This window comes from Rhinolophus ferrumequinum, chromosome 22 (genome assembly GCF_004115265.2).
Source record: "Rhinolophus ferrumequinum isolate MPI-CBG mRhiFer1 chromosome 22, mRhiFer1_v1.p, whole genome shotgun sequence".
Classification (NCBI taxonomy): Eukaryota; Metazoa; Chordata; class Mammalia; order Chiroptera; family Rhinolophidae; genus Rhinolophus; species Rhinolophus ferrumequinum.
The window spans coordinates 49,365,004-49,379,538 of record NC_046305.1 but is presented as its reverse complement, the minus strand read 5'-3'; the positions used below and the strand labels follow the sequence as shown (position 1 = coordinate 49,379,538).

Here is a 14,535-nt window from a genome sequence, read left to right as displayed (position 1 = left end):
ATCAGTGATCAGTGTTCTCATGTCCCACTCTGCCCTGGCCACACAGTACAAAGCACATGCCCTACACCATGCAAAGACACAGGACAGACTGTTGCACAAGGAGATTTTAGCCCCACAGTGACCTGAGAAGCCGCATGCACCACTGTCCACATGGAAGCTTAGTTCAAAGCGAACAAGAAACACTGGGAAGTGATGGTCCCTCAGAGAGGCCCGTACTTCCGGAGAGAAAAGAAAGGGCTACAGTCTTCCTCACCAAGGCTGGGACCATCAAAGTCTGGTCAATTGCTCAGACTAGATGGGACTTCAACCTACATCAACAGACCCCTTTTCATGCAGTGCTCTTCCTCCATCTTTCCCTTTGGACAATGATGGATTGACAAATGTGGAACAGGAAAGGGAAGAAAACTATGCTGGAGAACACTCTTGCCATTTGGCAAGGGGTAAATTTGTTATGCATCCAGTGTTGGTTCCAGAATTGCTATAGCAGTAAGTTCTAGGTCAGAGACACCAGCACCTTCTACTGGTCTCCAAAGAGAGGAAAGCTTGTTGGAAGGGGCCTCCAAAATGTGTTCAGCTGAGTTCAGCTCAGGCTCTAGGCAGGATGACAACAAAACCATCCTAGGCAGAAAAGGCATAATGGAAACACGGCACTGGGAGCAGGAGACCTGGATTCAAGCCCATGTCTCCCACTTACCAGTGACGTTGAACAAGTCACTTCACTGCCCCCAGCCTTAGTTCCCTGCTCCAATTCTCCCTATCACGCCAGTTGTATGAAACTCAGATAAGACGAGCTTCCTGTTGCTCTAAGCCTGGAATGCTGTGCCTGTGTAAGCCGATAAGCAGGAGGCAGCCTCTTAGGCTTCACTGCCTGCAGAAAGGAAGATGTACAAATGCTCCTAGAAACGGTCTTGGTCTACCTGGTTCTGGAAAGCAAACTGGGGGCAGAGAAGACGGTGGATCCATTTTTGGGGTTGACAAAAGAAATGAGCTGGTCCAAATGTCCAACGGACATTTGGAGCTTCACGTAGACAAATTCTTGTCTGTGGTCTTAGGAATCCCTTTGTGTGGTCAACATACCATCAACCTCTGGTTCACCTGAGTTTCTTTACAGGCATAGAATGTGGTTTTAAGGTAATTTCAAACTGCTTTCTAGTTGTTTTTTTTAAGCACTACCAGGGAGCAAATTCATCACATGTGTTTTTTTCCTATCTTTTCTAAGCTATAAGTGATCACACATGAAACCTTTTCATGATGAGGCATCCAGTTTGTGTATACATAAAACCTTTTCTAAAAGATGAGTGTACCCAGTCTATGAATTCTGTGTCTACGTAACATCAACTATCTCTGGAAGTCCGAGGACGGAATTCACAATCAGGCATCACGGCCTGTGCTTCAGGTTCTAGCTGCCCATGTGTCACCTGTCCAGGGGCAGCTCTTGGAAGAGGGGCTTTGTCACCCCTTCTCCTGAATCCCTCTACCTTTCTGCTCCCCACCTGATGATGTCATGATCTGCACTTGATTAAAAGCATTTCACAGCAGGGGGATATAACATCCATGGAAAGGGTCCCATGGAACGTGGCCATCTTTTTCACGGCCACTTCATCCTGCATAGGCAAGGCACAAAAGCTCTCTCCCACGCCCTGCTAGGAAGCATGTCACCAGCACATCAGGCTTGGAGCATACTTGGTGGCACCCCACACTGTCAGCAGTGGGAGAGTGCCAGGTCTAGGGCCGGGGAGCACGTATACCCGCTAACAGAGGAGACACACACACCAGAAAGATAACAGTCAATAAGCTTCCAGAAAAGCAAGCGGAGCTCTCCCTCCATCATCCGCGGGTAACACGTGACTCTATTCTGTTCTTTAAACCTCTGCCATCAAGCCAAAGCCATGCAGAGCAACGCAGGTGGGGCTGCCATTCACAAACACACAGATGCAGCCGGAAGTGCTCACTTTCTCCCAACTGCTTCTGCAGCATCTGAAGCTCCTGCTGAGCCTCTGCCAAGGAGACCCCGGGTGTCTCACAGCAGCCGAGGAGGGGAGGGCCAGTGGAGCGGAAAGGCAGGAAGCTGGCTGGAGCTGAGGGCAACGGTGCCCGGGGGAGGCTAACCAGCATGGGTATGGTGGGGAAATGAAGGCCTAGAAACAGAAAGTTAGGAAGAAAGACACATCATTAGACAGAAAGGGAGAGAAAGGAATGGGGAAAGAACTGAGAGGATGAAACCATTCCTTGACCAGATGTCTCCTCGGGGAGTGGCACTGGCGGGGATGGCGAAGAGTGATCACTACCAGGGCTAAGGGTGAAAACTGCTACCCGAGAGGCTGGCCTGGCTGACCCCTCCTCCTTCCCCCTGCCAGGGCGATCCTGCATCCACATTCTACGCTCATCTTGAAAACAAGTGGCTACAGGACAGCCGCGCCCGAATGCTCTCAAGGGTCCCTGGGGTGCTGCTCCCAGCATGTGCCAGTCCCGCTCCTGGGACTAGAGTCTGCCGACACCTCGACCTCCTTTTCTGAAAGCATCAGGCGTGGACTAGCACTGTGGGGAAACTGGCATTATCAGCGCGTGCCACTCAAGATTCCAATGGAAACAGATTTCAGAATCTCAGATCAATATGTTCATCACCAGATGAAAAACAGAGGCCCCAGGGAAGTGACCTAGTCACGACGGCTTACAAAGCTGTCTGGGCATTTGAATCACTTAGGAAAACATCTTAATACACTCCGATTCTTCAGGCCCTAACACAGACCTGCTGAATCATAAAGTCTGGGAGCAGAGCTTAGAAATCTGCACTTGAACAAACCTTCCCAGGGGATGAAGCAACTCATCTAAAGACAGCTCTTAAAGAACCTTGGGAAATTCTGACGTCTCGATCTGTCTCCTCTTTCCCAGAAACAAGTTACAGGGCCAGGGGCCCAGGGAGGGAGCAAAAACCAAGGCTGACCTGTGGAAAATGTTTCCCCAGGAAGACAATGATTATATTCTAAAACACGTCCCTTGCCCCAGGATGCTGACACAGTTTCAGAGCGGTGCTACAAAGACACCTGAATGGCCAAGAGACACCGTCCAGCATCCCTCAGGGAGGTGTTCTGATGTTACACCCCTCGGCCTTCCGCTCTGCTTGACCCCAGAGCATTTACGCAGATGTCTACGGTGCTGGGGGAACAGCCTTTCCCGCTGAGCTCCTGGCGCAGCGGCTGCCCATGGTGGTCCAGACCCTTTGAGCCCAGGCTCAGGAGGCTTCAGGAGAACACATCCTCCTCTTGAAGATTTTGGGTGATCTGTTCTCAGGAGAGATGGGGGTGACAGAAGGAAAGCACTGTGCTTTCTGGGGGCACCTCTACACAAATCCGACCTCCCCACAAACCACACTGAAGACAGCCAGCCAGCCATGGCGGGGGTGGGAGGCGAGAAGAAGGCTGCCTCTTCCTGCCATCTCTGGTGCAGAGCTTTGATTGAACAGTGCAAGCCTGGCAACTACGCCAAGGCAAGTAAATGAATGTACCCCTCCAACTGGCCCTAGGATACATGCCAGGTACCCATCAAGGACTGCCAACCTGTTCATCAATCCTGAATGATAACGTAGTAGGACCACAATCTTGTCTGAAGATACGGAGGCCTCCTCAGCTGTGAAGTAAGCAGCCCCACTCACTGTACAGGCTGCCGCGCAGATAAAATGGGTAATATGTACCGGGGAGCAGCAGATGTGAAGTTTTGTGTTCTTTGGCTATTGTAATCCTGGGAGAAGCATTTTGTCTCTTTGCTCCCGAGGGTGAAATGAGAGAAAGAAATGAAAATGTCTATTTTCAAATGATGAGCTGACTACTGGTCAAAAGTCTGTTGTGGATTCCTTATTTTTCTAAAATATTTAAAACTAAAAGAGTCGGACACAATAGCGAATTAGGAGGGTCTCTTGATTTTGTCTAGGATTTGATGCATATAAGCCCCTAACAGTGGAGACATCTGTCATTGAAGCAAGGTCAAAGAGGCAGCTGGGGACATTGGCTGTTGCATACCTGGATGGGCCTGGCTGGCCTCCTGGGGGGTTTTCTGGGGAGCAGGCAAGCTGCTGGGGTTGCTGCTGGGTTCGGCCTTAACCCCCTGAGGTGCACTGGTTGCTGATGGCTTAGAAGACAGTACAGCAGAATGACGTGAATGATGGATGGAATCTACAAAACCCACGAATGAAAGAAAATGTTTGATGTTCGACAGAGAAGGGAAATCTGGCCACACATTTAAGCAAGGGTCCCAGGGCAGAGCCGTGCTCTCAGGGAAAGCACCGAGCACAAGCACCATCAGCAGGGATCACTTCCTGTTTGCAGACACAGCTCCTTTAGTGAGGCCAGCCACCTTAGAGGTGATGCCGGGACTCAGAGCCCTGAAACCATAAACATGGCACCCCCAAAAATACCAGGCGAGACCAGCAGCATCTGAGGATACCCACAGACGCTCAGGGACACTGTTAAGGAGCTGTAGCTAACGACATCCCTGCAGGAAGGACAAGATGTCCCATCTTACAGAAAGAGGTCAGCCACACAGATTCCGCGCTCATGCGGTGGCGGGAAGGAAAAGTCGGCCATGACCCTCCCCCTCCCCCACTGCAGCTCGCCTTGGGTCTAACAGCGTGACATGCCGGTGGGCACCCAGGGGCAGGGCAGAGATCCTGACCCACAGGGGCCCGTGCGTGGCACTTGGTCCCAGAACCACGTCCAGCCTGTTGTCCATCAAGGCGGATCTCTAAGACCTGGGCATGGTGGTCTCCTCTCAGCCTACATAAAGCTGGTAGCACTCAGAAAGTGGAGGCTACCTGAGTGACCAGGCGAAGCTTTCTTCTCTTCATACTGTGTGTACTCGCTGGCTACGTCCATGTCCGAGCAGGCTTCCAGCTCATCAGACAGGAAGGAGGAGCTGCTGGGAGAGCGGTGGCAGTCGGACAAAGCCTGGCTGCTGGACGGCGTGAGGGACTGGGCATCCAGCTTGGCCTGCAAGACTTCGATCACTTTCTCCTTCTCCTGCAGCTCCCTGCTGAGCCTAGTGGGGTGAAGGAGGGCAACAGGTGAAACTGAGGTCGCCGGACCAGTGGGGCCTGCCTGGGCCCATGGGCAAAGTCACACAGGTCAAGGGGACCATTTCTGCAGACAATCATTGCAATGACCCATTTCTGATGGGGGAGGAGAGGGAGGAGAAGTGATAGCTGCCCAGTGCACTGGCCACATGATACGCTGAGGACTAGCGGAGACAGAGCTAGCCCTCTAATGGTCCGCACTCCAGCAGCAGTCTGAGGACGGCTGGTCACTAACCGTTAGTCTCTAACAAGCTGAGTACAGAGACCAAAGGAAAGCATGAGAAACCGCAAGCTGGCATTGCACAGCCATAACATCCAAGAGCAGTGAGTGAAATCATCTGGATGGTTGAGGTACAGACCTGTACGTGTCTGTGATTAGAGTTGAAAATAAAAACAAAAACACTTTGCCCTTCACAAATATTTTGAGAAGCACTGTGTGGTCTAAACACACACTCATGGCACAAAGGGGCTCAAACTAGTGGCTACAACAAACTCTGAGCCCAGATTTTATTGTGCATTATAGGACTACCTGCAGTGACTCATCGAAAACTGGTTTCTGCAACATCTAGACCTTTTCCCCGAGGAATTGTAATATAATTCTTTCTTCCCAAGGAAACTGGGTGGCTATAAGCTCGCTACTGACTCAACACGGGGAAAGCCAACTTGGCAAAAAGTACACCCTGGTCTGGAAACACACAGGGAAAAAGCAGAGGGGACCCTTGGCGGTGCGGAGAACTCCTGAAACCTGGTTAGTTCACTTTCAGTCAGACTGACTGTAGGTTACTAAGCCTGGAGAATAAATATGCAAATAGAAGTCGATAGAATTACATCAAGAGAGAGAAAAGAATTAGGTTAAAACCAACAACAGTAAAGTGTTCTGTGAATAAACAAACTGATTACGAGTGGCATGTTCCTTTTTCTAGTTTGTGAAGTTGCAGCCACGCCTGACCCCGTGGGCCCTGTTCCCGATCCCTTTACCAGATCTTGTGCTGAATTACCTGAGGGCCAGTGGCTCAAGTCCAGCTTGATCTTTTTCACTTTTGTGATCCTCTGCAAACGAAATTCCGAAAGAAACAGTTAGAAATTCAACAGGTCCCACTCCACACATTATAAACGCAGGAGCCTTTTTGGGTGCAGCATAGCGATTACTCTATGCACGTCCAGGATATGTGGGAGCATTCTTCTAGGAGGCCTCAAGCTGTGTCTTTAGAGAAGAGACCCGGCGGGCGTTCCTGAGCTCACCGGGCAGACCTCCCCACCATCCTGACTTCCTCTGCCCTAAATCAACGTGAAAAACTGTAAAAGGCCCTTGTCCAGCTTCCCACTGGAATATTCCAGCCTCCAAGTCTGCCGCAGACTTCTTCGCAGCCATACAGCTGTGTCCCATCACGGCTGCTATGTAGAATCCACTCTTGCTCTGAGGAGATGACAAACAGCCCTGCCCCAGCTCTGCACCTGCCACCACAATGTGCGATGGTTGGCCCCCAAGACTGGCTCTGCTCTATTCCCTCAGGTGCTCTCAGGAAATTCTCTCTAAGTAAAGGGCTCCAATAACCACCACCGTTTCTACCCCTTGTACTAAACCGTGTTCAAAAGGGCACAGTGCTTTATCCACCTTTGAATTACATTCACGTACGATACCAGGCAATGAGCAAAGGAACAGAGACGCCAGGAGGATAAGGCATTTGCCCAAAGCCAGTGAACGGCAGCCTCCAGGCCCGAGCTTAGGTCTTGCAATGCTCCGGTCAGGGTTCTGTTCACTATAACTGATCTCACCTCCCTTTCTCCCCTTTTGCACCAGATGGACGCAGCCTCTTTCCCTAAAGGTCACATTCCATGACTGATGACGTTTCTACAGTTGTCATCACGGCCTCTCCAACCCCACGTGCTCCTCTTCAGTGCTTCCCACCAGCCAGTCCTGATCCTGCAATGGCCCCGGGGAAGGGAGTGGCAGCAGGACCCTGGGTTAAGAGGTGAGGGCGTGGCAGCCACCAGGAGGGGCTGTGGGAGTGACTGAGAGTGTCCCAAAGCCTGTGGCCAACTTACTGGTGCTGAGCTTGCTGGTGAGCCTCTCTGTCAGCTGACTTCCCTGGGCGAGCTGCTCCCGGAAGCTCTGTCCCAGGTAGTAGTCTATGTCATTGCTCCTTAGAAGGTCCTCGAAAGATTTGACTGTATCTTTGGCATGCTGCATGAGAAGATAGCAGATACCTCTCCCTTCTCGTATTTTCTGGCGTAGGTAGGACAGTTCTCGGGCCTGATCCTGAATCAGGGAATCGTATTTCCTAACGCAGGGAAGAGGAGGAAAGAAGAATGGAAAAGAGTGACTGGCGAGTTACTGGGGCTCCCGTGGACGTTTCTGGGAGATCATCTCTAAGGAAGTCCCCCACATGGAATTCTGGCACATAAACCGAAGGAGGTATTTAAGAGCAAATTCTGCTCTGAGAAACTATTGCATCAAACGATGTATGCCACTGTGCTATATATGTTAGTCAAATGTCCAAAAATGAACCCTAAGTTCTATGGTGGAAGAGAGTGTCATGTTTTACACCCCTTGGAGCACCAGTATAGTGGAGACAGTTGATAATAAATACTAACTCTATTTATTGAATAGGTATTCGATAAATACTAAAAATAAATTGAGTAGAATCACTTAACCTTAAGTCTGGGAAAGACCTTTCCTGTCTTCTCTTTCTGAGACCATCTGCATTATGGCAGACTGTATTTTGCAAAGACGGCCATTACAGAGGCTCCGATCCTTTGCTCTTCTGCAGTGAGGCTTTGCAGCTCTCTCAGCAGCAGGAAGAGGCTACTCTCCACCTCCTTAAATGGGCTCTGTGATCACTTTGACCAGATAATACAGTGGAAGTGATACTGTGCCAAGGCCAGGAGTAGCCTTATGTAGCCTGGAAATTTCCATTTCCTGTCCCTTGGAAGCCAGCTGCCATGTAGGAGTGAAACTACCCTGAGACCACCATCCTATGAGAAGCCCAAGGCAGCGCAGAAGCCCTGGGAGACAAGAAGCCACATGGAGAAAGAGAGGCGCCAAGCAACACCGGGGCACCAGACGTGTCAATGAAGAAACTGTCCAGTCCAGCTAGACCTTTCAGATGACGCTCCAGCCCGATCAACCAGCTGATGGCAGCCACGTTACAGCCCCGAAGTGAGAGCCACTCCGCTGAGCCCCGTCAATCCACATAAATTACTGTTTGAAGCCACTCCATTTTGGGGTGGTTTGTCACTCAGCATAGATAATTAGGATATTGAGATGGATGTTACCTGGTGTTTTTCAACACCAACTATTGATAACAATAAGTTATCAATAAGTTATCATTATGGCAAATGGCATAAGGCATTCTCGTAGGCACTTGTATGAATTCATTTAAACCTAATAAACACCCTTTGAGGTAGGTTCTCTTATTACCTTCATTTACTAGGCGAGGAAATAGGCTCAGAAAGACGAAGTAGGTTGCGCAGCTAGTTAAGTGCCAGAGCTGGGATGCAAATGCAGGCAGTCTCCCTCCAGACTTACTGCAATAACCGCCCATACTGCCACTTTACTAATGTATTCCTGGAAGGAAATGCCGGAGACCTGGGGTCTCCCCGACGGGGCCACCATGCTGGTCACCCACCTTTCCTTTCTTCAGACCCGGGTCTACCATTGAAATAAGTACCCTCGTGTTCTGCCTTCCACCTGCCTGGCTGCCCTACTTCAAACACAAACTCAAACAACATTGGTCGGGTCAGGATCTTACCCAGGCCACGAGGCTGATCTCAGCTCCTCGGCCAGCTTCCCTTCCAGTCCGGTTTTCGGGAGCTGGGCCTCCAGCTGGGACACTCTGTGGATCAGACTCTCCAGATCCTTTTTAGCCTGGAGCCCGGGGGGGTAGAAAGCCCCAGTGCCATCAGACAGCCAGCCCTCATCCTCATCAGTGACACTATGAGGGGAAGACCCCTCGAGGGGGCCCACGGCCTTCAGCTTGCGGGGTCTCTCCAGACTGGACGAATAGTCGCTTGTGACCGAGAGGGACCGGACCCGGCTCTTGAGGTTTTGAATGATCTTGTTGGCCGTCTGCAGCTGCGCCTTCAGGTCTTTGATGTCCTTACGGAGGACAGAGATGTCTTCCGACTTTCCATATGCCTGGAACTCTTCCTGCTTCCGGAGTTGGCTCTCCAAGGGCTTCTTCCCAGGGGGACCGGCCAGTGTCAAGCCCCGGCGCCCCTGCTCAGGGCACAGCCCCTCCATGGGAACGGTCTCCCTGAGGCTGTCATGCTCCTCACACTCTGAAAAAGACAAAGATGTCTTCCTGAGTAAAGCTAGGCGTGCAGCCGTGGCCACCCCCTTCAAGGGGAGGCAGGTTTGGTCAGGAGGACAATTATCGCGAAAGCAAAAGCTGAAGCAGCACTTTATTCTGCCTTGGCACTGCACTAGCGCCCAAGGACAGTATTTCTTGTCTCCCCCAACAGGTCTGCAAGTCAGCTGTGGTCACCCTCTATTTTCCTGACTGTTTCTGTCCTCTTCTCGATTTCAGTTTGATGGGTGTCCCTACACTCATAGTCTTTTTATGATAGAAAAACAATTTTTTAACGTATGCTTTGCATATCCCCCAAAGCTCATCTGGTCTTTTCATTAATAAGTGAGCCTTAGTGTTGTTTCTTTCCTATGACAATCAGTTGCATAAGACATTTTTTTTTTCAACAGCAGTATGCTAAAAACTAATTGTAGAAATTCAGACGCACACTGAGCCTCATTCGGGGCAAGAGTTCTTCTCCAAACTTCCTGTCCCTCTCTGGTGCTGTGTCCCCTTGGGTCTATGACAGCCCCTGGTCCCTCCTCCTCACCAGGTGTGGGACTGGCGAACAGCACCCAGACGTGCAAACTGGCTCCGGGGAGGGCAGAGAAGTAAGAACACTCGCGCTCTTACCGGGGCTGGTGCTTTCCTCCCGCTCGGCCTCATTCTCACTTCGGCCACAAGTCTCATAGCCCAGGTCCTGGAGGTCCACCTGGACTTGCTTGCTGTCCTGCTTCACCAAGGGTTCACCTGCATGGAAGAGATAGAGGGTGTCACAGAGAATCGGAGTTTCCCACCTACACCCTCGTCGCCATTGGCATGTACGTACACGCCGGCCCTTGAGGGCAGGGAGCTCAGATCCAGGGTGGGATATGTGCTTCTTTGGACTCAGGTGGTAGAAGAGACCACCCGCCCCAGGCAGCAGGCCGTCCCTCCACCAGAATGAGCCCGCGTTTGCCACAGACAATCTCAGCTACAGATAACCTAGGCGGAGTTGGGACCACACATCTGCAAGACAGGCATTTCCTACTCTCACCTCTAGAAGCCTCAGTGAAACAAGCAAGTGCTTTGTCTGCAGAGGCTCAGTAAATATTTGGATGGAGCTGAACTAATTTAGAGACATTAGTCCTAAGACATCTAGATCTGAGCTGTCCCATGAGGGAGGCACTAGCCTCATGTGATAACTTTATATTAAATTAACTGAAATGAAATAAAACTTAAAACGCGCAGGCTGAACTAGCCATGTGTTGTGTGCTCGGTAAGCACATGTGATTCAGATACAGCATGTTTTTCCCCCTGCGAGCGGTTCTATTGGAAAGCGCCGATTCTAGTCCAATGATGACGATATATTTTTGGAGAATCTGGGGTGATGCAAACAGGAGCAAAGGGAAACAGTATATGCTGGGTGAGTTAAGACCGTTTGCTAACTCTATCAGGAATCACCAAACCTAGATGTCAGCCCATTTCCTCCCTGTCCTGGCACTGCAAATGTGCCTTCTCTCTTTATTCTTCTCTGCCATGTGCACACAAGTCAAATATCCACGTCCACAATTCTAGGACCACGGTCAGGATTAACGCTTGTTTTGAGGTTGGGGAAGGAAAGTCTGCAAAGCATGGAGCCTCTCCGGGAGCAGGCAGACTCTGGTGATAGGGAACTTCAGACTTACTGAACATGAGTCTGTATTTCTCCAGCTGGTTGGCCTGGGCAAAGACAGTGGCCTCTGATATCAGCAGCTTCTCCTGGAGATCTTGGTAGCGTTGTCTGCACTGTGCCAGCTGGGAGCGCAGGTGCTTGGTGGGACCTGGGAGGCTCAATTCTGACTCACGGGCCTGCGGCTGGTTATCCAGCTGTGAAAGGAGCCAGCAGAGGGAAGTGAAGGGATCAGGGCAGTCTGAGGTCATCCCCCAGCAGCGAGGGCCACTTCCCCTTCTGAACCTGGAGACTTTACTCATGTGTCTGTCACAGCACTGCTCATGCCATCTGGCAGTGACTTGCTTCCCAGACGGAGCTCCTGAGAGCTGGGATAATGTTTTATTCATCTCTGCATCTCCGGCACACAGCGCAGTGCCAGGTGAGTCTATGGAGGAGCTCCCAGGAAATGTTTGTCCAATGGTTGAAAAGAGAAGGGGTAGAAACCTCCACTCGTCTCTCCCTGGTGTGTTTCAGAATCCTCTGGTTTCTCCATTTTACTGAATTCTCAGCAAAGCCCCTTCTTTCCCTTAAGAGGATCCTGAGACCCAGGAACACAGACCTGTGATGAGCTGTGATGCAAACAGCAGTGATACAGAAGAGGTGTCATTACACACCGCTTGTCGGGCTGCCTTCAAAGCCCAGGCATCCCTGGATCACATCTACTGAATTGACCTGTTCTTGTGCCATTCCTCCCTGCCGTATCGAGTACCCGAGGGCCAGAGACCAGTCTTACTGTCTGCTGCCAACCCCTAGGGTGCTATCTGGAACACTAAGCACTCAAGACATATTTATGGAAAACTAATTACTCGAGAAATATTTACAGGATAATGTTGTGAAGACCTTTCTAAAGGCTGAATGTGTGAGGACTATTCTTACCACTGCTTGTGGTATAAAGGGGCCCTTCTCTCAGAACCTCCTGACCCACAAGGCAGAACCGTTTAAGGTAAACACCGCCACTCCAGCCCTTCTCTAAGGCCTCTGCCTCCCGCGTAATCCCACACTTACTTGGTGGGTATTCGCTGCAAGGACAGCCCCAAGGTCGAGGCTCTGGGGTCTGGGGCGGGGCGTCGTGGTCACATCCTCGGCTCCTTGGTGGCGGTGCTCTCCGGGAGGACCCGCCGGCTCTGTGTTCATCCCGTCCGTCTCTCCGGCCAGGCACACAAGGAGCTCTGGATTAAGTTTACTCCTCCCTTCCTTGCTGCTCAACACCAGCTGCTCTTTGAGGAGGCTGATGATGTGGCAGGCGTTCTTCAGTTTGTCCTGGAGCTTTCTGAGCTCCGCCCGGAGGCTCTTCTCATTCAGATCCCCCATGGCTGCCACCATGGCCTCGCCCTTCTCCTTATCTTCCTCGATCTCCCCTCCATCAGACATGGCTTCTCCCATCTGCTCTTTCAGCTCAGCATTCTCAAGGCAAAGGCTCAGCATGGTGTTCCTGCAGGACACAAGCCGTCAGGGCCAGGTCTGGCCTTGACCTCAGCCCCTAATAATCCCTGGGACCCACATCTCAGTCCATCACAGACTCAGAGACACCCCAGGGCATGAAGCTCCCCCAGAGACCTTCAACAGCTCCTTTATTTTATAGACGAGAAAACCAAGGCTTGGGAAGAGTAAGAGACTCGCCCACGCTCCCACAGCTACTTGGTGGCAGCGTCCTCACTAAAAACCTGCACTCAAGACACCCAGTCCGGTTGTCTTTACGTGCCACACAGCCTCCTGTCCTAACTTTCAGTGGCCTCTGGAATAAACGAGCATACTTACACTGTTAAGAAAAATAATAAGGACCTTGGGACAAAGTTATTATCATGGATTCTACAGTTCTATTAATTATCATCAGTCAGTTTTCAACCACTGGATGAGAAATTGGGACCTAGGAACACAGAAGAAATATATAATACTAATCAGAACAATGATCAAATGTACGTAAGTAATTATTTGCTTGGCGTCTGGCTCCGGTGACAGGAGATCGTCCGCATGACAGCAGGGACTGTGTTTGTCCTGTCCACCTTGGATCCCCAGTGCCTCTACATTAAACATTCATATTCGTAGAAGTAATAAAATGGACTACACAAATAACTTTCACCAAGACCTTCTAGGCCCATCTTTTCCTCCCACCAAACCCTTGACTAGGGTTGGTGGAAGCAACAAAAAAACATGGCCGTAACAAGGCAATTCACTGAACTAGGCAATTCACCTTTGAGCCTCCATCTCCTTTTATATAAAATAAGGACTACAACACTTACCTAGTGGACTTATTGGATGCTTAAATGAAATTATCTATGTGATGGAGTTAGCTCAGGGGATGCAATGGAGTCATTGAAATCTGCTGTGCTAGCTGCAGACCTGAGGAAGACTAACTTCAGAATCCCACGAGAGCTGAGGCCTACGAATCTACATTTTACTTAAGTTCTGCAGGTGCTTCTGAAGCTCGCTAAATGGAGAACAGCTGACTGGAAGAGGCAGAGGAAAAGAGTAATTCACAGCCGGAAGCGTCAGCAGTCGGCTGTCCCCCCAGGATGGGTTTCTCAGAATCTCAAAGTCTTGGAACCAAGAGCTGAGCTTGTCTAGTGTGAATCAAGGAAGAAAATGGGAATCAGATCCACTATCTAAGAGAGAGTTTTCTCAACGAAGATAAAGGGGGCAGGTGTTTTTGTTTTTGTTTTATCTAAACTGAAGTGTAAGAGGGAGAGAAAGGGGCACATGTGTCATATAGAAAAGGATATTTAATATGTTATAATTTTACGTTTTGGAGAAAACCCTGCTGTTTTCACAATACAAAGTAATGACATTAAGCAAAGCTCAACAAAATCTTCTGGGAAGATGGCCTATGCATTAGATAAATTCTATCTTCTACAATACCAGTGACTCTTAAGGCTGAGTGGAGAGTTAAACCTATCAGCCTTTCAGGCTAGTAACTCTGGAGAAGAAATGGAAAATAATCCACAAAAATATCTGCATGGGGTTTGACTGTACGTTCAACCATGGTATCAAAGAGATATAACTGTTCTTACCCATGACAGCTCAACTAACTTTACACATAAAGTTTAAGTAAAAGTTATGCTTTAAGTAGAATTTAAGAAATATCATGACAATTCAGAGTCAATGAACCAGCAGCATTAAGAATGATCACAAGAACATTTCAAAAACTGTTTGACAAAGTACGTAGTAGAGAAGGCTTAGATTTTAAAAATTGGGAGCCAGAGGGTATAAGCCATGGACAAGTATGCAACCTGGCCCAAGTTACTAGAACTTTTTAGGCCAGAGTTTCCTCGACTACGAACCAAGGACATTAGGCTGGAAGGCAAAGTCCTCTCTAGTGCTAATATCATCGATGATTCAGGGATGCTTAAGTGGCACATAATAGGCCAGGAAACAGCAGAGAATGAATTAGCAGTTGTATGTCTGTACAGCTGTATACACAACAGACCACACCAGACCGTGGTGACGATGGCCTCCAGGGATGAATGAATAAATGATTCAGCCCTACATCA

At 49.8% G+C, this 14,535-nt stretch overlaps 1 protein-coding gene across 22 annotated transcripts in view; it reads right to left on the bottom strand.

The window, feature by feature from the left end:
• LOC117014346 (myomegalin) overlaps positions 1-14,535 on the bottom strand; it is a 175,784-nt gene that overhangs the window by 18,983 nt on the left and 142,266 nt on the right. For 10 of the 22 annotated variants that reach the window (XR_004421492.1, XM_033092085.1, XM_033092075.1 and 7 more), the window contains 9 exons: positions 12,053-12,479; positions 11,022-11,202; positions 9,988-10,107; positions 8,818-9,346; positions 7,112-7,347; positions 6,064-6,115; positions 4,808-5,031; positions 4,017-4,169; positions 1,953-2,138 (listed from right to left, as the gene is read on the bottom strand). Coding sequence is in view for 21 of the 22 variants with exons in the window: in XM_033092085.1 (XP_032947976.1) it covers positions 1,953-2,138; positions 4,017-4,169; positions 4,808-5,031; positions 6,064-6,115; positions 7,112-7,347; positions 8,818-9,346; positions 9,988-10,107; positions 11,022-11,202; positions 12,053-12,479 (2,108 nt within the window). In the remaining variant the exon portion in view is untranslated. The remainder of the gene's footprint in view (positions 1-1,952; positions 2,139-4,016; positions 4,170-4,807; positions 5,032-6,063; positions 6,116-7,111; positions 7,348-8,817; positions 9,347-9,987; positions 10,108-11,021; positions 11,203-12,052; positions 12,480-14,535) is intronic. The other 12 variants (XM_033092076.1, XM_033092090.1, XM_033092074.1 and 9 more) reach the window with 6 other exon arrangements.